The sequence below is a fragment of the Marmota flaviventris genome, chromosome 10 (assembly GCF_047511675.1).
Source record: "Marmota flaviventris isolate mMarFla1 chromosome 10, mMarFla1.hap1, whole genome shotgun sequence".
Lineage (NCBI taxonomy): Eukaryota > Metazoa > Chordata > Mammalia > Rodentia > Sciuridae > Marmota > Marmota flaviventris.
Genome location: NC_092507.1, coordinates 94,304,782 through 94,327,050, shown reverse-complemented (window position 1 = coordinate 94,327,050; position 22,269 = coordinate 94,304,782). Strand labels below are relative to the sequence as shown.

At 36.5% G+C, this 22,269-nt stretch overlaps 1 protein-coding gene across 3 annotated transcripts in view; it reads left to right on the top strand.

The window, feature by feature from the left end:
* The window catches only part of Vav3 (vav guanine nucleotide exchange factor 3), a 350,991-nt gene that overhangs the window by 228,515 nt on the left and 100,207 nt on the right, over positions 1 to 22,269 (top strand). For all 3 annotated transcript variants that reach the window (XM_027943138.2, XM_071618116.1, XM_071618117.1), the window contains exons 18-19: positions 10,978 to 11,003; positions 16,309 to 16,354. In XM_027943138.2, the coding sequence (XP_027798939.1) occupies positions 10,978 to 11,003; positions 16,309 to 16,354 (72 nt within the window). The remainder of the gene's footprint in view (positions 1 to 10,977; positions 11,004 to 16,308; positions 16,355 to 22,269) is intronic.

Sequence of the window (22,269 nt, the reverse complement as noted above, 5' to 3'; positions counted from 1 at the left end):
GCTTCTCTGCTTCTCTTGGGCTCTCTCCCTTCTCTTTCTTTTCTGGCCTCTTTCTTCTTTCTCTTTCTTCTTCTTTCTCTTTGTCCTTTTCCCCTGAGTTTCTCTGTGTTTTATCAATAAGACCTTTCAAAATCAGTAAAACTTTTTGAACACAAGAAAGGATCTTTAACAGCTTGAGTTCAAAAGGTAGCCATGTCAACCTTTGATTTTCCCAAAGGAAAAGGTGGACATTGAATTATTTTGGATAATGTGAAGAGTGAAACAGGGAATAGCTTATTTCAGAGCTGAGTTCAGAAAATGGGCGATTGTAGAAAAGGTGAATCCTATTAGAGGACCAAGATCATAGCACATTTTGCTCACTTAGCTCCTTCAGTAGACATTTTTAGAGGGCCCCATGTGCCTTTCTCTGTGCTAGGCCCACACAGCTGCACAAGACCAGAGGTCCTGGCATTGCAAGAGCTCCTCCATGGGGTCTGCCCTGCCTCATGCTGCTGGCCTTTCTTCATGAGCTCCCTCAGTCTTCAGAGCAGCCTTTCCCATGTCTGATGGGGTCCGCAGGCTCTCGCAACTGGCACAGGGCTGTGAAGTGAAAGAGACAGGGTCATCCCTCATATCTGCCTGAAGGTTAAAAACAGTTTACAAAAGCTAATAGAAATATTATATACTATTATTGTTATCCTTTAATTGTCTGCCTGATATAATTGATCACTTAATTTTTTGTCATTCCATTTTTATGTTCCATCTTTTTTATCTCTTCTCAGATAATTTGATATCCTGGTAGGCTAATGTGTTTTTATAAATCCCATGGCCCTGCCTTGGAGAATTGGAGTCTAAAGAATATGAAGTGACCCTGTAGTTGACATGGTCGTTCTGTTCTAAAGGGAGTAGTGAAGGACAGTAGTTAAGTCAAACAGAGAGGGTTGGAATCCTACCTCAGTTATCTACTAGCTACCAGAGGTTGGGGAAATTTACCTGAACATTATGAGCTTTTGCTTGTTTGTGTTCAAAATATGAATTTGAGAAGAAGGTTGTAAGGATCCATTAGATGGTATTGATGATTACTACAGTATTTGGGTATAATAAGAACTATTTAAATCTTGAGTTGTTAAAATAAGAAGTCAGTTTTGTAAAAGTTATGGGCTTATTCTGCGTTTTTGTTGGTTTTATAGCCTGGAGGTATTGTGGTTAAAATAAATTAATGAGCACCAAACTTTGAAATGATACATAAGTATAACATTAAGAGGTCTTAAAATGTATCTTATATTAAACCAGTTGATAGAAATCAGCTAGGAATTCATGATCTAGAAAGATCAGGGCCATATGTATCCCCAGTGTCTGGTCATTAATTCAACATACTCTGTCTTCTGTCGTTAAATGAGTCTTTTTGTATAGGCATGTAGCATAGTAGTCAGAAAACCTGAAACTCTCTAGTCTTGTTTAGGTTTGACCAGATTCTACAGATTATTCCTTGGGTGATTTTGGATTCCAGTTACTTAACCTTTATGAATTTTAGTTTCTACCCTTATAAAATAGTGATAATAATAGCACATAGCTTTTATAATTTGTTTGTTTTCTCTTTGTTGTTGTGTGGTGGTGGTGGTGGTGGTTGGTGCTGGTCATTGAACCCAGGACCTCATACATGCTAGGCAAGTGACCTACACTCTAGCTCCAGCCCAGCCTTTAGAAATTTTTTTTTAAATAAATACTTTTATAGTGTCAGGTACTGTTGTAAGTACATTGCCACTATAAACTCATGTAAAGTTGGCATTCTTGATATTCTTATTTTGTAGATGATAAAGTGAGGTACAGAGAATCAGTAGAGTCAAGCATCAAATCTAGGTGGACCAGCTTCTGGGTTTGTTCTTGAGCATTGGACATGCTGCCAGGCATGTGAATTAGGACAACATGTCAATCTCCCAGTACCTACTCTGGTATGTCATCCTGTGCTCGCTTTTCTCTGTGAAAGGGAGTAATTTTGTAAGTTTCTCAGTTTAGAAACAGTTTTGAACTTGATTAGCTTAATAAACAAATGTGTTTTTAAATCTGAATGTCTTCAAGTGCTGCGAGAAAGCCAGGCAACCTGGAGGACCATACCTGCCCTTGGAGCTGGAAGGACTTTAGACAGCTTCTAACCTATTCCCTTATTTTAAGATGAAACTGGGTCATGAGAATTTGAAAATTTAAAAAGAAATTTGAAAATAACTAAGACTGTGAGTGCCCTGTAGATTATAATACTTGCTTATACAGGTATCATCCATTAAAAGGTAGCATATTGTCTAAACATTGATATATAATTCATTATAAAGCAGGAAAAAGGTTTTTTGAGCCTCTGACTAAATTTGCTGTTTGGAATTTTGGACGTGTTCTCTTGTGCTCTTGATTCTCTCTGCATCCCACGTTGACCTCCATTCTCCTGTGTTGTATGAGTCTGTGCCTCTCCTCTTTCTACTTTTCATATCCTTTTCTGCTCAAGATTTTGAAGAGACCAGTGACATTGAATCTCATAGTCAGTTAATTAGGGGTCTGAAATGATAAGAACCTGCCTAGGAGGCTTCCCTTTTTACCTTCAGATCAGGATTTCTTTGGTGGTCCTTTCTTAGGGTCCTTGTCATCAGGGTGCATAGGATCTGTGTCACAGCTGCATCCACAGCTTTCTCTCCCCTGTGTCCAAGCTGGTGTCCTCCAAAAATTGGAAGTCATGACATCCTGTCCTCAAGCTCACTCCTCCCTGACTGGCAGGTTGTAACTGTGGGTAGGGTATGAACCTGAGCCTGGTGGGTCTGATCTCAGTATCGTAGGATAGATGCTATATTGAAAGGGCAGCAGCCAGATTTTATGGGCTGTTTCGCAGCCTGCAAAAGTCCCAGCAGTACCTTGAGTCTTGAACAGTTCTTTGTTTTGGCATCCAGGAAGCATTGCTTGCAGCAGTTCAGCAGGGTATTTTTCCAAGACTGTCTTAGCATCGGGGAAAATGTGGGTGTGGAGGAGGGCAGGAGGAAGGACAGGATATATCAGGAGCTGAAGACATTGTTTGCTTGAATGGGGCTTTTGTATGGAGAGATTGTTGCATCCAGGAAAACTTGACTTTGCAGAAATCATCCCAACAGGCAAATTTAAAGCAAGTGTGTAGTATTGATTTAAGGAAAACACAAGTGTTTACACAATCTGTGTTCCCACAGAATATAAATCATAGAAGGTTTGAGAATCACTCCAACTTTACAGGACTTTATAGATCCAATATTTAACATACTCTGTCTTCTCAAGGGATGAAAAGATTCGGATTGACTCAGCATGAGTCAGGAGTCCACTTGTGGCACAGAGAGTTGTGACTAGTAGGAATGGTTACATCATGCTAGATAGACACTGGATCGTTGGGTGGAAGTCAGTTCTATAAAGGGAAATATGTCATCTTCATTCAACAGTGACCACATTTATAGACAGGAGTTGAGAAGAGAAAAAGAGGCGCTAGTTTATACAAAATGATAGACTCGTCGAGAGGCTAAATGAAGGTCAGAGTATATCCCACTCTGCCTGCTAATTGCCAGATCACATTTCAGGCCCTACCTTTCTTGATCTTTCTCTCTCATTTTACACTATTAACCATTCTCCTTGACACTGTCCTTCATATCCATCCCATCCCCCATGCCATCCTTTGGAGATCTGATTTGTTTCAGATCTTTAGCTACAACTTGGCTTTAACTACAACTAACACGTCATGTGTATAAGGCTCCATCTCTACATACAGCATCTTTTCTGAACTTTGGATTTAAAATTTCCATCTTCCCCTCATATGTCCCCTCCCAGGTGTGCTGCAGTGACCTCAAATACCACATATCTAAAACCACCCTTATTTGTTCCACCCTACCTCATTCTTTTCTTTTTTCTTTTTTTTTTAGTTAAAAGTCCACCATCCATACTCTCACACCAGCCTTGCCTACCCCATCTCTCTCATCTCCATTCACTAACATAGTCTTCATTTTCCTTCTGAGTTTTCCTAGAATCCACTGATATGGTATTGTTACAGATCATAATAAATATATATATATATATATATGTATATATATATATATATAAAATATATATATATTGTTATATATATATTGTTTTATTTATATATATATATATATATATATATATATATATATATATATATATATATTTTACTGTCTCTTCTTTCAACAACTTTAAAAGTTTCTTCTCGGCTCTTAATCTTATTCCTTATACATAACTTTTGAAATTGTCTTTAAAAATCATTTAAAATAAAGACTGGTTGTGCAAACATTTTGCTTGCTCTCTAGTCCTTCCAGAATAGTGCCCAAATTTCCCAATATGGCATATGGAGCTCTAGATCATTTTTCCAGTCTTATTTATTACCACTCCTCCTCAGCCAACCAAGTAACTCTTGTTTTTTTTTTTTTTGCAATTCCATAACTACATTTCTCCTGTTTATATATCTAAGGGTGATTTGCTTCTCTATTTTAATGTCTTTCCTTCCCTTGTTCATTTGATAGACTTATTTTCATTTCTGAAAACTCCAATGCTAATATTGGCCCCTCCTTGAAGATTTTTTTTTAATAGTCTCAGACTAGTCATCTGGTCATTCTTAGTTTGTCAGTCCCTTGTGTGCCCCTGGCATTTTAGGATTACTGTTCTTATGGCCTTTTTTGAATTTATTATAATTGCCTCCTTGTCTATCTGTGCATTTAGGCTCAATGGTATGATGATCTGTGATTGATATTTTGACTTTAGGGAAAGCATGGTACAAGGATAAGCCGTGGATAGACCACCAAGCCGAGGGACAGATGAATGAGAAGAATGTGATGCACCAGGGCCTCTGGCCCTTCAGATCACTGTCTTAGAAGAAGCAAGTGGTTTGGAGCTTGTACAGGCTTTTGTTTCAGCTTTTGTTTCAAGCTCCAAGGCTGAAGCTTGATTAGTTGGTAGACAAGTGGAATAAAAACCTCATAGAATCTCTAGCTAATACTTTAAGAACCAAAGATATAGAACTGGATAGACCTTTTGCATTTCTTTGTATTCTTGTATTTACATAATGAAAGGCTCATGACCTAAGCATTGATCATCGGGGTAGGTTAATAAGTAGCAAGAAAATGAACCAGTTCACAGAGCACCTGATGACAAAAATACCTCTTTCTGGAGAAATCTGCTCCCTGATCCAGTCCATCCCATTTTTAGAATTCCTTCTTGGTTCTTACCTTAGCCAACTCTAAAATTTATGCCCCCTTTTATCCTTCCAGTTCCCAGGTCTGCCCTTTCAGTACTTCCTATCCTAGGCCAATCATTAACCTCACCTTGACCACCGGATGGTAGTCTGAATTAAGTTGTTCTTTAATTAGCTTGTACTCAGGTTTTATTTCTTTCCCAAGGTTAGGCCGTGTTGTGAATAACACTCCCCCAGTCCCAGCAGCTTTAACAAATAAAATTTACTTCTCATACCTGCACTGTTTATACACAAGTCTTTCAGAGCAGCTCCTAAGCAGTGGCCTGGATTCCAGGCCTCTTCTGTCTGTGACTCTACTAGTATGACACATGGTTTCCAGGGCTGCAGCATTTTAGACCCATGGCCTGGAAGCAAGCAGTGTTGTTTTGATCACTGCCTTTGGCTTAAACTAGTTACAGCTTAATTCTACAGGAAGCTGGACCCTGGAATGAACATGTGGACTGCTTGGTGAGCTTCACTGTCTCTGTCACTTTAACACCCCCCCCCCAGGTTATATATTCTCCTTTACTATTGGAGAAGTGACATAAACCATAGGCAATTTGTTTTCATCTTATGAATCCACCCTTTTATATCAACTTCAAAGTAGGGGTACTTAAAATCAAATTGTTATCATCTTTTCCCAAAATAGGACTATTTCAACTCCAATACAGTTCTTAATGATGCTAAATATTAAGTAAGCATTTAAAATATCTCTTAGATGGTTTTTTGTATGGAGTTAGTTTTCCTTAAATGTTGTCTTTCCTGAATTTAGAAACCCTTTATATTTCATGTTTTATATCTCTTAAATCTATCTAGTCTTCATTCACCCTGGAAATTATTATTTCTTGGTAAAAATGCAGTGCATTTCTGAATGAAGTAATCCATTTATAGGAATATATAACTATAACAGATTAAGTACTTTTGAAGTAGAAGAACGTGTTGTTTAATTTTTATAAAATAAACCATACAACTTAGAATGATGAGTTTATGTCTTAACATTTGAGAATTTGCATAGATATAAGTAAAGAACAGGCACTTCCATCCTCTCTTTTTCTTGAACTTGAGTTGACTCCTTCACATTCACCATAACAACCCATATGATAAACACGTACATGGGCTCTGAAGTATGTGGCAAAACTTTCCAACGTTAATAATGAATATGTTTGAACTCCATGATATAGACTCTTTAACAAGTTACTGCAAAGCTGATGTAATTCTAGGCTGGCATTTCCTTTTCACAGTATACTATTGTGAATGCTTAATACTAGACTGCAATCTTCAGGGACATTTATGTTTTCCCCCCTTGATTATATATGGCTAAGCCCTTTGGTCCCTTTTTTACCATGACAATGATCAACATAGCTTGGTTTGAGTCTTCCCTGTCTAAGAAAGGAAGGTAACCTTGGAAGGCAAATATTGCCAGAGCAGACAACTTTAGTTTAATGCACCTTTTCCCATAATGGGAATGCAAGCCTCAGCTGCTCTAATATTTAACTGAAGCAGGTCCCCATTTGCTTATCTTTATAATCGCTCTTTTATCTAGGCCAGCTGCTGCTCCTGCTGCTGCTATAGCCACCTCTATCTAATTGGAAGGAAGTTGCCTTGATATCCTACTGGTTTAAACCTGCAAGGCTGCTACCTAGAACCTGTACCCCAAATTGGCATCTGAAAATGGGCTCATTTATAAATACTGTTGCCTATTTTAGCATAAGAGATAAAATTTTAAACTACAATTTTATTTTAGCCACTTGGCATTACATCACTTTCCTTTTACATGAACTGAGTCTTGATCGTTAATTTCATAACCAAAAAATGAATTTAGTTCTACATAATAGTACTTACAACATCTTGTACAAATTAGTCTTCTTTTTTAACTCATTGAGACATTTTTATGTTCCAGAGTAGTTATTATTCCTTCCATTTACTATTTGGGTCAGTTTAATGATACATTAATAATTATTAAAGTGAATTGGAAACTGTTATATGGTTGGGTTCCTTTAGAGCTCCTGAAAAGACTTAAAATCAAAGCCTCTTTCCAAGTATTATTTATGGCTTATGGTTTGCTTATTTTTTTCTTTACAAAACATTGCTGTAGATCTGAGTAATGAGCATAGCATTTGTGCAACTACCTCCAAAATTTGATCAATCCAACTGTCTTTTAGTTTTATGTTTCACAGAAATAGCACATTAGCTATGATGGCAAGGCACCTTCAATAACTATACAGGTAATTACTTTTCTGTGGCCCCTTTTGTGACAACCACTCTTGGTAGACATTGATTTGTTTAGTCTTGAGAAATAGAACTTAATATAAGAGACAAAGCACATTGTGTAATAATGTTATGAACTCTGAACCACTTGTATTGGAGAAAACAAACATAGCAGGTCTGAATTTTGTATTTAAACAAGAGAATTATACAATGCGAGTGTAAAGCTACAGTGGAAATCATTTCTTTTACCCAAATATGCACACTGAGCTTCACTGGCACTGAAGGTGGAGCTCTGCAAAGGCTTCCAGCACCTCCATACACCACTTCTCAGAATTACATTAAACCAGTTGGGACGTGATAAAAGAATGCAAGGTATAAACCCCTTGAGGGCCTGTGAGTCACTATCTAGAAAGGTTCTTGAAAGGGTAAGGACATTTTATAGTTTGATCAATAGGAGCCTGAGAAGGAGGCTGCAGGGTAAAAGACAAGTTGAGGATTAAAAACTTAGAAACTTGAAGAATTGAGTTACTACCCTAAGAAAGTTCCCAGGAGAAAAAGACAGAAAAAGTGAGAGCATTTTTTTTTTTCATCAGATCTCAACCAGCAACCTATATTCTAGGTCAGAATTCAGCCAAAGACATTTTGATGATAATCAGCTCTTGCTATCCCAGATCTGATGGTGACACATGCAGAGTTTTCAAGAAATCCAAGTGCCTGCATTGTAGTTTTGGATACATATTGAGAGGAAGTCAAAGATGGGGTTGTGGATTTCAAAATTAGATCAACTTTCCCATAGAACATGTCATAGAAAGTAGCTCTTTTCTGTTTGTTTTCCAGTCAGAGTGAAGTTTTACTTTTTACTTTGAAATCTATAGGACATAGCGTTGCAGCATGTTTTTCCTCTTTTTCGTGACTTTCATGTCAGTTAACTAGCTGTTGCACTGTGTGCTTAAGGGAATGTAGATTATGATCATGAAGGAGGCAGTCTAGTTTAATGGCACGACCACTGCTGCAGTTCAAGAGCATAAAGAAAGGAGCCTGGAGAAGAATTTCTGAGCTCAGAGAAGATTCTAACACAGAGCCCTACCATGAGATGTCACTGTATAAAAATCCAGATTTTTACAAAGCTGCTATTTATGTGATATACCAGCAAGAGCCCACCAGCATGCTGGCTACTAGGTGCCAAATCCATGGAAGCAGTGGGCCTCTGTCTATGCAATAGGGTAGATGTGTGGCCATGGGGAGGGGAGTGATGGCAGGAAAGGGAGGGACTCGTGCCCTTGGAGCTGTAGTCATAGCCAGCACGATGCCCCTTTCCCTTTTTCCTACCCAAGTTACACAAAGGAGGCTTCCTATAGAGTAGTTCTTCAGAGGAAAAAAGTTTCTCTTGATGAGATGTCAAAGAAAGATAGCAAGAGCTGGTGAGAATGGGGAGAAAGGAAAGCAAGGAAACCGAGTAAGGAGGTCAGCCTGGTCCAGAGTGTTCTTTATTTGGTATCAACTGCTTCTGTCCATCGCCTAGGCTCTGCTCTCCTGGATTCCATAATTGATCCTCAGACATGCCCGGAACTGACTAGGGTGCAGCCAGTCCCTACACTCCAAGAAATGAGGAGCCTGTAAAGGAGGATCTTCTAATCTGGATCTCTTCCTTGGGTAATGAGGTGCCAGTATTTGCAGAGTAAAAAGGAATCCTTAACTGCCATCACTTCTCCTCCCGGAGGAGCACCCAGAGGACCCTCAGGAAGCCTGATATGGCAGTTCCCACCACATGAGGCATTCACAGTTTTCATGCCACAAATAATACATGGAAAACATCTTGAAACAAAACCCTACTTCACAGGACATAAAAAGTCTTCTATGCAAAGAATGAGGACCGAAACAATATTTTTAAGTGAACTTAAGATATATATTCATTTGTAAACACTAAACCTTAAAGATCTGAGAGTTCCTCATTTTAGAAGTCACCTAGAAATATCAAAGCTTTCCTGAGTATTCTTGGATGGTAAAGTTAAACTCCACTCCCATTTGATGCTTCCTCCAGGGTCTGATTCCTGCTTTCTAACTAACCAGCAGAAAAGGTGGTTAGGACTGCCCTGCAATACATATAGGTCTTTCAGGGCAAACCAGTGAAACAGGTATCACAGCTGCCCTGTTAAGAACCCAAGTTCACTTACCCTTGGTTCTGAGTTGGGGCTCACCAATTCTTATACACCCTCTTTCTAGCCAGCCCTGGAACTTTGTGTGATTCAAATGGTGAGAAAAGTAAGAAGTGAAATAGATTTTTGTCCAGGAATTCTTCTTTTGAAAGGCTAATTCCAGGCCTAGCAAAAGTGCCTTCATAGAAAAAAGTCAGTCATCTGTGAAAGCTGGGAGAATGGAGATTGAAATTGACAAAGGGACATGGGCTTGTCTCTAGAAAGGTGACTTTCTACCCAGGGATCTTCCATTTCCATTAATCTGTAGTGGTACTTTAAGAAGAAAAAGAAACAAAACAGAACAACCAACCTCCTGTTCCAGACCCCAGGCAATCTTCCTGCAGATAGCAGCAGCTGGGAGTCCTGGTGGGAGTTTTTCATGAACTCTGGCTGGGGGCTTTTTGGAGTCTTTTAAAGGAACACCCTACAGTGTTCCCACCTAGGCCTCTCTTTCCTCTCTGAGTATCTTTCTGCTTCATCTTCTATTCTCCGATTCTTCTCTCAAGGATCATTTTGGATGGGAAAATACAGGTGCAGGCTCACAGTGGTGTGATTTGAGCTTATTCTGGAGAAGTTTAGGTGTTCCTTAGGTATGAGGAAAGGAAACAAAAAAACTGTCTGCAGTTTCCAATGTACTGTGTGTGCTCTTACTCTCTTAGGGAGCCTTGGCCCTTTGACCAGATTGCTCACCTGCAGATCCCAGGTCTTTATTATAACTATTAATAAATTTTAGGAACTGACATGTAGTGAAGAGATATTACCACCTATTTATAGAGATGTATGTTAATGATGAAAGGAAAATGAGTACTGGAATCAAATCCTGATTTAATTTTTTATTTACATCTTTAAACCAAACTACTTTTTTCCCCAAAATTAAAAATAAGGATTGTTAGCTGTGTTAATGGAAAAACATCCACATGGAATGCTATACTGTGTTAAGTTTGCCATTGTTATAAATAGTTCAATACCTTTGTAACTTAATGTTAAGATTCTTACAAGATGCATTGAAAGAAAAGTTTGCTTCTAGCTGTCACACATATAATTTCACGCAAGCCCTTGTTTTAGAGAATTTTATGTGGTTGAATTGACATTGCTTAGTAAACAATTGAAAAAGTTAAGCATAACCTAGAAGTCATTTAGAACTATGAGTCACTTTACTGACAAGCCAATAAGGTAAGAGAACCCTGGTTGCAAAACAATTACTAGCCCAGCCTGAGGGACCCTGGAAATATATTACAGGGATCAGTTAAGAAAACAAAGCCGCAGTGTTTTGCCACGCTGCAGAGAACAAGCTAAGGTTGCTAACCAAACCAAACAACTTTGCACTGACAATGCCAATTTTTACATTTGTTTCAGAACAAGGGACGCTCAAACAACCAGAGGTAAGATTAACATTTAAAAATTTTATATAACTTTTGCATTTCAAGTTATTTGCTAACTTAAGCAGGCTTGAGCTTGTGCAATATTAAATGTGCAAATTTAAAATGAATAGCAAGAGAAATGGAGGGAGCAACCAGGTGCTTGTGAGTGCCATCAGAGGCTTGTTCACCTCTCTGTTGTAGACCTGGGGTCCAGGGGCAGTGTGAATGCTTAATCTAGTACTGTGTGTAAAATGTGATACTTGGTGCAGAGGGAAGGGCAGCCGTATCCCAGGAAATTGGTAGACATGTCCCCTATCATGAAATGTGTGTCTGCCTCACATTTACCAGTACTAAAACTTCTGATATTGTTCACCTAAAGATATGGTTTTATATTTCTTGTCATTTTCCATTTGAGCACAAATTTGATTATTGTTATGTCCTATTGATCAAATCAAGATCTGATAACATTTTCATTTGGATTTATGCATTCTCCTAATGGCTTAGAAGTATGTGATCCCTACTTCTCAGAGTAAAGTAACTTTAAAAAAAAAAAAACACAAAAGATTGAAAAATATGCAGATTGTAGACCACCATGGAATCATGGCCTTGGCATTCAACCAAAAGTAATAAAATTTTCACCTGACTCCGCCAAAATAGCAAAAGGTTTTTGTTGTTGTTGTTGTTGTTTGTTTGTTTGTTTTAGGTGCTGAGAATCAAATCCAGGGACTTTGTGTTGCTATGCAAGCACTTTACCACTGAAATATACCTCTGGTGCCATAGCAAAAACTTTTTAAAAGTACAATAGCAAAGTAAAGTATAAAATGCATGTGATTAGTTACATAAACGAAAAGTAGTCTGCAAATTTCAGAAAAGAACCATTACCAAATGATTTTAACATGTACCAATTATCTCTTTTTAAAAGTGCTATCAATCCCTAACACCAAGAAATAAAATAGCAATAAAAGTGTTACATTATTAGTATGTTTCTAATAAGCTATAACTTATATAGTTGACAAAAAACAATGAAAAATACAACTGAATGTATGTCATACAGAAGAGGTACTTGTTCCTCTTCTGCATGAGCACATGGTTTATACAGGTAGAGTCTTAAGAGTGTGACAGCAAGAAGCTCCTGTTAGATACAGCTTGTAGTGTGTCTGTTAAGTGTGCTTTAGAATCTGGATTCTAGATCAAGGAATGCATAACAAGATAGACAATAATAATTTTTAAAAAATAGGCCACAAGTTCTTTTAGGGTGAAGTAAATTTACCAAAAATTCCTTCAGTATTTCATCTACAGAAAGGTTCTTCATCAGTGTGTCAGGGTTCTCTCAGCCATGCTGATGATCTGGCAAAGAAGACTTCTTTCACTTACTCCCAACTATTCTTAGATTATGGAGACAGATACCTTGTAGGGCTCTGAACTTTAACTCACTGTTACTTAACATTTATCCTAGTAGGCATATGTATTATTTTTTTTCCAAGGAAGATGCTTTTCATTTCATTTTAATAAGGTAATGTGAAGTGGGTGTATTTACAGAAAGAAAGTGTGCTAATAAGAAGTGGTTAATAATTTTCACATATTAAAATAATTTTTTCAGGTACTTATATACTCTTGAAAATGACACATAAGCCTATTAATAAAAGGAATTAATTTTCACATTTTTTAAATGTGGCATCAGGTAGCAATAGGTTTTTTAGTGACTTGCTTAACTTTTAATATAAGAAGTATGGTTTTTATTTAATGTGTGACTGACTGTACTGAGAATCTCTACTTTTCTGGAGGAAGAGTGTGGGAGCTTTCATGGTGGCCGGTGTACTTGGAAACCTTAGTTGGTTCAAGGAAGAACTGTAGCAAAAAGAAGATTAAGAAGCATCTTTTCACCCCATAACAATGTGTTCACTTTCAATAACAAATATTCTCCCCCCAAGTTGATGATGAAACCTTTTTAGAGTTCTGGATTTTTTTTTTATTCCTTTCCCCTCTTGATAACCTTCTTTCTCTCCTTGAATTGGTTGAAAGTTCTCTTCTGTATGTCTTTTAAGAGCATTTTTGTGAGTTTTTATTTTAATTTCACACTTGGTTTTCAAGGTAGGTCAGGTTCTGATAGCCATGGGATCCATAGGCTCCATGGCCACACTCATTCCAGAGTGGCACTTCAGGACCCCTTCAACTTCGAGAAGCAAGTTTATCATTACACACCTATTCAGCTACTTTGAATCCACTCCTTAATGCAGATTAAGATAGAAGAACCAGATGCCAGATAGCAAATGAAGATTTGCTTGTTTTGTTGGTAAAACCAACAGAAATAATTGTCTTTTTCCCCCAAAGAGGAAAGAACACAAGTGAGATTTTTGGATAACAAAGATTTTTTTTTTTTAAAGACAAACTGTCAGATAAGTGCTAGTTGTGGTGGCCTGTGCCTGTAATCCCAGCTGCTTGGTAGGCTGAGGCATGAGTATCACAAGTTCAAAACCAGCATCAGCAAACCAGCCTTAGTGAGGCACTAAGCAACTCAGTGAGACCCTGTGTCTAAATAAAATACAAAATAGGATGTGGCTCAGTGGTCATGTGCCCCTGCGTTCAATCCCCGGTATTAAAAAAAATAAGTATTAAGTAGTGAAGCAACAAATAATTACCTGGTGCTTATAAAATCAGGTTTGTTCCTCACCCCTTCTAGGTAGATCAAAGGAGATTGAGAAGGCCCTGAAGACGGATTCTCATGGTCTCATGGGTTTGTAACTGAGAACTCCCAGAATGGCTAGTAGATAATGTTCTTTTCTGGTTCCCCTTTTCTTGCTGGGGACAAGAGCCTGTTCAGTCTTGGCCTAGGCTTTTGAGAATCCAGATCTGGGAGGAAAGTCTGTGGGACAGGGATGACAGAATGACAGTTGAGTGTTGCATTTTAAAATTGTTTAGTATATTCCATTTTTTTTTTTTTTTTACTTTTTAGGTGCTTTGAAAGTATAATAAAATCAAACTCTATCAATAGTCTCGAGAGCTGATATTCCCTCCTGTTTTTATAATTTATCACATAGTTAATTTCTCTGTCCACTTTTCCTGCAGAAAAGTTTGTTTTCAGTGTGACTAATTTTCAGTGACTCTTCAGGAGGAAGAATCTGGACCATAAGCAGGGAGCCAGCTGGGTACACTGGTGTGCCTGTATCCCTGCTACTCAGAGACTGAGGCAGGAATATCCCTTGAGTCCACAATTTTTGGGCCTTCCTGGGCAATATAGTAGGACTCTGTCTCAAGAACAGAGCAAAAAGAAATAAAACAATAACTCAGTTCAAGAATGTATCATTTAGGTGAATTTAAACATTCAAAATTTTATGAAGTTAATGATAGTGATAATAAATTATCGCTTAACAAGCCTTATCATGTGGCAAGAACCCTTCTAAGCACTTAATGTAAATTAACTCACTTAATTCTCACTACCAACACTGGGAAGTAGATGCTACTATTATCCCCATTTTGTAGATGAACAAGCTGAGGCAAAGAGATGTACCGAATTTGAACTTAGTTTTATTCTCTAAGCTGTATTCTTAATAATCCTATTATGTTTTCTTTTTTCACATTTTAAGTTTACAGTTTCTAAATAGGGCTGGTTTAGGGATTCTGGGACTCGGACCCAAAGGTTGAATTCTTTCTTGCCACCCAAGCACTTTGATAATAGAACTTAGAATATCAGATGAAAGACAGTTTCTAATGTACATTAAGAAGGTGATGTACAAGAGAAGTCAATAATGGCAAGATAGCCATCATTATATATATGCCTATTGCAAATATAGTCAGTCGTATTGTCTTTTTTATGGGAAATCCAGAAAGTTTGTAAAATGTCAGGGAGAATGAGTTTTCCTTTGAAAGCAGTTTTCTTTCACGTTATTGGGTATGAATCTGTCACTATCAGGCTTCCCCTTTCTGTACCAGTAGCCACCAAGAGGCCCAGGGTAGCATTTGCCTCTCACAGAGACTCTCTTTATAATAGTTATTCCAGTACAGCTATCTGTCGTGCTCAACAGAACTTTAATGCTCACTTTAATGATCCTGTTTGTCTTTTTAAAAATCCATTTTGAAAGCAGTTGTGGTGAAAAAAAAATATGTTTTTAAAGTTTTTTCCAATTCTTTCACCTGTGCCTGAGAATCTGCTAGATTTGGCTTTGAGGCCCTTTCGAAGGCTCAAAGACCCTGTTTCAACCATTTGACTTGTGAGTAAAAAACAACTTCAGAAGGAACCCTGAGAAAAATCCATGACTAATGTGTATTTAGCAAAACCAAATGTGCTCTGAATGAAACCAAGTTTCCACACACAGGCACAAAACCCAACATACATAAAAAGAAAATTGCTTTTGTGAAAATTTGGATTATATGGTAGTCATAGACTCAGCTTCTTATCCAGTTGTATAATAAAAAGTGAAAAATCAAGTCCTTCTTAATTAGTGAGATTACCATAGTTATTAGGTGAGAATGAATTCAATGCTTGTGAAATCAAATGTGTAACCATGCATTTCAAAAAATTTAAATCTCTTTTGTTTTAAATTTTATCTATGGATTCCTTTTCTAAAATAAGAATTCATTTTCATGATTTCAGAGCTGCAAGTTCTGTTTTTTTCTTTCCTTTTACTTTTTTTTTTTTGTTGTTGTTGTTGTTAAGTATTCGGATACAACTGGTCCATAGTTAAAATATTAGACTCATTTGAGTGTTTGCTAAAATCAGAGCTTCAGAACTTTGTTTTGAGGTTGCATATCTTTCTTCTTTCTCTATTATGTCAGGTCTCAGAAAGAGGAGTTAAGAGTTTTAGCAGGTCAATTTAAGGCTATTATTCATATGACTTTTCTGAAAATATTTCCCATCCCCAAATGGCTGCCTGGGCTTTGTTCTGCTATTTCCTATAGTCACTATAACTTAAAAAAAAAAAAAAATCACAGTATCTGGAATTGGCACACAAAAGTATTTCTTTTTCTTGGAGTCATATCAATGACTTGTCAAATGTAGTGATGTTTGCTGGGCATATTCCTGTAATCCCAACTACTCTGGAGACTGAAGCAGGATGATGGCAAGTTCTAAGCAGGCCTGGGCAGCATAGCAAGACCCCCCTCAGAGGCAATAGGAGATGGAATGATGTTCAAATGGAAGACTTATTACAGAAATTAAAAGGGTTAAATAATACAAACAAACGTTTAAGACGGTGTTCCAATTTAGTCATGCTTTTATTTTGAAAAATGCAGCATTTGTTGAGCTTACAAAATGTCAGAGGTAATGTAATTTCATAATGCCAAATGACCAATACATCTTTGTTTTGCTTTGTTTTACCTTTCTTGGCAGAAACGGACCAATGGACTCCGAAGAACTCCCAGACAGGTGGATCCAGGTGTGTTTCTCATGATATATCCTATAATGACTTCAGTTAAGGAATTGCTATAGAAAGTCAGGTATATTCTTGGCCTTTGTTCCTCACAGCTTGGTATATACTGTGTGACCAGGAGGCAAAGTTCCAAAATGTAAATCATTCACATGATGAGTAACCCCAGTGCCACACTCTTTCCACAATCAGCAGTTGGGCTGGTTATTTGCTAACTGAACCACCTCAGGGTGCCTGGCTAATGCTAACATATCCCAGCATCCTCCCTTTGCTCCCTCCTAAATCTGGTAAGAAAACCAACCAGCAAGATGACCCTTACAAATTAGAATTTTTCTGAGGGAGTTGGGAAGAGCATACAAATGGTACCTCTCCATTTCGGAAGTTTCTTAATCTTATGTCTGTATGATTTTATAATAGAAGCATGTTTTCAAAATTGAGGACTTTGTGAAAAGTGTCCTCTCTGGAGATCATTGGGATTTGTCTATAGAAAACAGTTATTTTCTACTTAATTTTGTGAGGTTTGCCATGTCATTATGTTAGTGTAATTATTTTGTTAATCTATTAATCGATGCCTTCCTGAATTTAATTATGAAATATTTTGTTCTGTATGTGATCCTGTTATTACAGGTAAAGGGTATTCACAGGTAAAGAATTCCAAATATATGAACTTGATAATAAATCAAGTGGAACATGAAGAATGGAGTAGCCTTGCTGGAAAATAATGTAGATTATGTGTTTTGTTTTGTTTTCTCATCATAAGCAGTGTTCGCCTAGTCATAAAGTTTAGTTTTCAAAGCATTATAGCTTTTAACTGAAACCACACCCATCATAGCCATGCCAGTTTATGAGCTGTCTGGGATTTATAGCAGCTTTGCTGCCTCTGGCTTGAAATTGCCTCACTTGTGTCATGGGATCAGTTTAAATCTTTTAACTACAAAACAAAATTGAGGCCATTAAAAAAAATAGGGTTCTAGTTTACTTTTTAATAGTTCTAACTTTCCCAAGACAATACCCTCTGCAGAGGACTCTGCAATAATATTCAGAAGTTACTTCTCCTGTTTAGTAGGAGCGTATGACCGTGAAGATACTATTTTTTTTCTTATTTCATGTGAGTTGTATTTCTATTTCAGAAGATCATCTAACCTTTCTAAATGTATTTTTAATTTTTTTTCTTTCTCCTGTGTTCATTTTCATTTAGACTATTTCCCTCCAGGGAAATGCATTTCTATATTTAGAGTGTGTCAGTAGGAACACATTTAACTCTTTAACAATTTATTTTATAGCCAACATAAATTAGGATTTCACAGATTATAAATGTGGCCAAGTAGTTCAATAATAAAATAAATTTATACTCCTTTATTCTAAAGGGGATGGCATTGTATATGTATAAATATTTTGGTGTTTCTGTGTGTCTAAAAATTTTAGAACTTCATGAAACATAAACTTAAAAATGCAAAAGTACTATTGTATGTTTGTGAATGTATTTAGAAAAAAATTCTATTAGGTATACTAAGTCTGTATGAGTATCTTTCTCATTTTTCCACATTTTTGAGAAAGCCAAATGGTTAATAATCTTGCAGGTGAACCTGCTGGTTCACCTATTTCGCCCGTTAGCCATCTTTGGAGTCAGACTTGAATGATGTGTTTAGGATTGGTTGACTTTTGCTTCTCTGACTATTTCTGCTGACAAGGGGCAAAGCTTTGTGGTTCAGAGTTAACCCTTACTTGATGACCCTCTTGCATTGATCCTGACGGAGTCATTGTTTAGTGGGTTTTCACACTTGTGGAGTGTTTTATCCAAAGTATTTAAACTGGTGATCTTCACAGTGGAGGCTACATGCAGACTGCTTCCAAGAAGCCCTGCTTACTGTTTGCTTTTACTGTTGAAGTTCCTTTTATCTGTTTATTTTTTCCTCTCCTAGCTACTTTAGTTGTCATCTCCAAGTGCTAATACACTGATGACTTTCCAGGGCCTTATTTAGGGGGGGCTTGTAGTAAAAAGGATTAAACCATTTGGGAGGTCAGGTGTAACTACTTCACATCAGGTTCAAATTTCAGAACCATGTACAAAGGTAAGTTATATATCTTCTCTATAGACCTTTTGTGTTGGAAAAGAACTTAGTGCATAATTCCATGGGGTAGGAGGTACTTAGAAAATATTTGTTACATGAATTAATGAATGACTATATACTTTTTCTGTAGGTAGGGGTTGGCTTTCTTGCTTTATAAATTCTTCTTGCTTATGTGCTAATAGACTATGTCAGGGTCAAGTGGTGGAAAGTAGCAGGGCTCTCAGCCACACTGGCTGGGGATGGGATTGGATTTAGCTGTTTCCTTGCTGTTTGACCTTAGGCAATTTGCTTTCTCTTTGTGTTTCCTCATTTTAAAGGTTACCAATGACAGTACCTACCTTAAAAAGTTGTTGTGAGCATACATGAATAAATACTTGTAAAGTGCTTTTCAAATTGCCCAGTATGTAGTAAATGCTAAGTGGTAGCAATTATCATTCTAATTAGTTTGTATTAGATTTTAATATTGTCTATTTTGGCATTTAGAGAATCAATAACATTTGCCAGTTATTTCTTTGCAAACAGACCCTGAATTTTATGTTGAATTTCCATTGAAGCAAGAAGTTACATAATCACAGTCATTTCCAGACTTGGAGTTATTCTCTGCTTACCTAATGACTGTCATACTCTTTTGCTCCTCTTTACCAATATACTCAGTCAACAGTAATGGTTGAGAGGTTTTTTTTTTTTTTTTTTTTTTTTTTTTTTTTTTTTTTTTTGTGAAATTAGTGTTTGTGAGTACAACAAAGAAACAAAAACTACCAGGGTTGAAAATGCACAGTGTGGAGTTTTATTCTAAACCAAGGAAGATGTGAGCTGTGGGTTTACATTTTGGCTTACTAGCACATTTTTAAAAACATTAGCTCTTTATTAATAATTGTGGATAATATTTGTCTTTGCTCTTTATTTTTTCTTGTCTTCTATTGTGTGCTAAGAAATTTATCAACTTATAATCTTGACTGCTTTTATAAATTTAGTAATGTGTTAGATGAAAATTGTGGTAGCTCTTTTGAATTACTTAAATATAGCAGAGTATTTTCATCAGTTTGTACTTTTCTTCCTGAGACAGATGTTAGTATCAGAAAAACAACACTTGTAACAGACAGATCAATTATTTCAGGAACACGGAGGTGCTAGGCCTTTTTCAAGAACATGAGATCATAAATCTCAAGAAAATCAGAGCACTGGTGTAATATTTTTCACTTAAAGTGGCAATCAAGGTCAAAGTTACCAATTAAATTTTAATACTGAGCTTTAAAGGTTTTTTTCTTCAATCTAAGTATAGTAGATACAAGATTCATTTCAGTTTGCATATAGTCTGTCTGTATGCCAGGGCATGTGTTCTTTCCTCCAAATCCACTTTTTTTTGACTGTGGTGAAATTGTCCTGTATTTGTAAAACTCACTGCATCCTGTATGTAAATCCACAGTCTCTACCTTTTAAAACATTCAGGCCATTTTTGGATGTTGTTCTGCCTGTAGGTTAGAAGGGGTAGATGGCAAATGTTTAGATAGCTCACTCCCTTTCTGAGTTTAAGTTACTCATGTAATCTGTGATAACCTTGAATAGTAAATGACAAGATGATAGTTAAATTGATGGGTTCTTCCTGAGATCTTCAGGTTCCCCTGTGCTCTTTGTTAAACTCTTGATTACAAAGAGATACCTGTGACTTTGGCTGTATTTATATTCACCCAGAAGATCTCCTAATCATGTCTAAGTACAGACAGCTTCAAGATGGTCACTTTCTCTTTCTGAAGGGAAGGATTGTTGTTTGCCACTTATACTGTTTGTTCTTATGTGAAGAAAGGAATTCAAATAATCTTTACTTCATTACCAGCTTCATGCCCTACATGACATTAAGCACAGCAGTGTCATTAATTAAAAACATGGTCTCTCTCCACAAATATTTATGTTCTATCTAGAAAAGGAATAGAGGCACAGTTTTGACTGCATATATATATATGTATATATATATATATATATATATATATATATATATATATATACACACACACACACACACACACATACAATGTTTTATGTATATAAAACATTGTAGTATTATATAAATTTTACCTATAGATCCATTATGGTATAACATAGTATCTTAACAACAATTGGTAATAATCCTGTAAGTATACATGTATACATAAATATCTATAATTACCCAGTACACTCAAAAAAGCAAAATAAATTGGAAAAGACAAGCAGATGTGGGCTCAAATTATTTTTAAGCTGGTTTATGTATAGCTGTTTTTATTTATATAAAAATCTGTTATGCTTGTTTAGTATTGAATTACAATTTAATGTGATTCTCCTTAGTGTTTTAATTTCAAAGGATTACTAAATGCATTCCAAGTCTAAATAAAATTGTTTCTTTTAAATTTGCTTTTAAGTATATTATCAATTTGCTCCATAGAGAAGTTTTATATTTTAGTTTCCAAATAGAAAACATTGAAGTGAAAAATAGCAATGCAGTATTTTTTAAATCATTGACCTGAAAACATACTTTTCTTCTTTTTTTAATGAGGGAAACTAATATATATTCTTGAAGGTTTTAGGAAATCAGCTTTTGTCTGTAATCCATAAGAAAGTTTCCATATATTGTAATATTTCCATATTAACTGGTCGAATCTATTTCTGTCTCTTTTGTTATCTCCAAACCTAATTTCTCATCAAATATGTTAGGATTTATGTCCTAATCTAAATATTGGGAGCAAAATTGTGAATGTGTAAAAATATACTTCACAGTGAAAGAAATAAACTTGAAAAAAAAAAAAACTGGGACAGTAGAATCCAGTGATTAAGATTCATTGCAGAGAGAAATGAGAGATCCAAGGCGTGAACGAATACTGGGGAGCATGCTCTGGTTTTTAAAATAGCAAATTCTTTTTTTTCTGCTTCTATTAAACTAGGAACAATAAGACTAGTTTTGCACTAAGGCAATTGATCCCCTTGTAGTTATTTTCAGGACTACCTTTCTAATTCCCTCTACCATGATAACAGATTTCTGAAATGAACATCACATTCCCTGGCTCGCATCTTTTTTGGCTGGAGGATTTGCTTCTCCCTTTCAAAGCTCACTCTTGAGTTAGCAAAGACTCAACTACTGCTGTCTGGCAGGCCCATACATGCCTTGCCAAACAGGTCTTTTACACTGCTCAGGTACCTTCAGAAAAAGAAGGAAAGGGAGGTGAATTTTTGCAGATGTGTATGGGGGTTCTTTTAGATAGCAAAGATGGCATCAGTAAGGTGATTATTGAAATAGTAAAATATTTGGATTATCATATGCAGAATCTGCTTCTGGGTCTTTTTTGAACTTCTTACATTTTTTTTGTTATCATAGTAAGTATGTCTTTAGAAGATAAAGTATCTATCTACTAAATATTTAGAGAAACATTCTAAAGATGAAGTCTTGAACCTATGAGCTACTATGATGAAATGATCCTTATCTGGAAGATCAGCTATGACCCACATTTCCTTGTCTATATCTGTGGCCATGCTAGTTGAATGCTTTTCCACTTCAGAAGGAAAAGAATCTGCTATGTAATGCTAACTAGGTAAAGAAATTTCAGAAATTTTGATGGGCTCAGGTCTAAAGTTTTAAATGAAAGGAACCAGGTAGGTTAAAAACATATTAGTTTCCAGCAGCCATATTTGACACAGGTGATATCCAGCAGCTCTCAGGAAAGAGGACATTGAAAATGTATACCTTAATATCAAAATATATGATGATCTTACTAATACCACAGCTCAATGGACAAAGAGTGAGAATGGTTATCACACCAATTAGAACATTGGAGTACAGTTTGTGGAGTTTCCGTCAAAATGACTCATATTGGTAATTATCTTTCA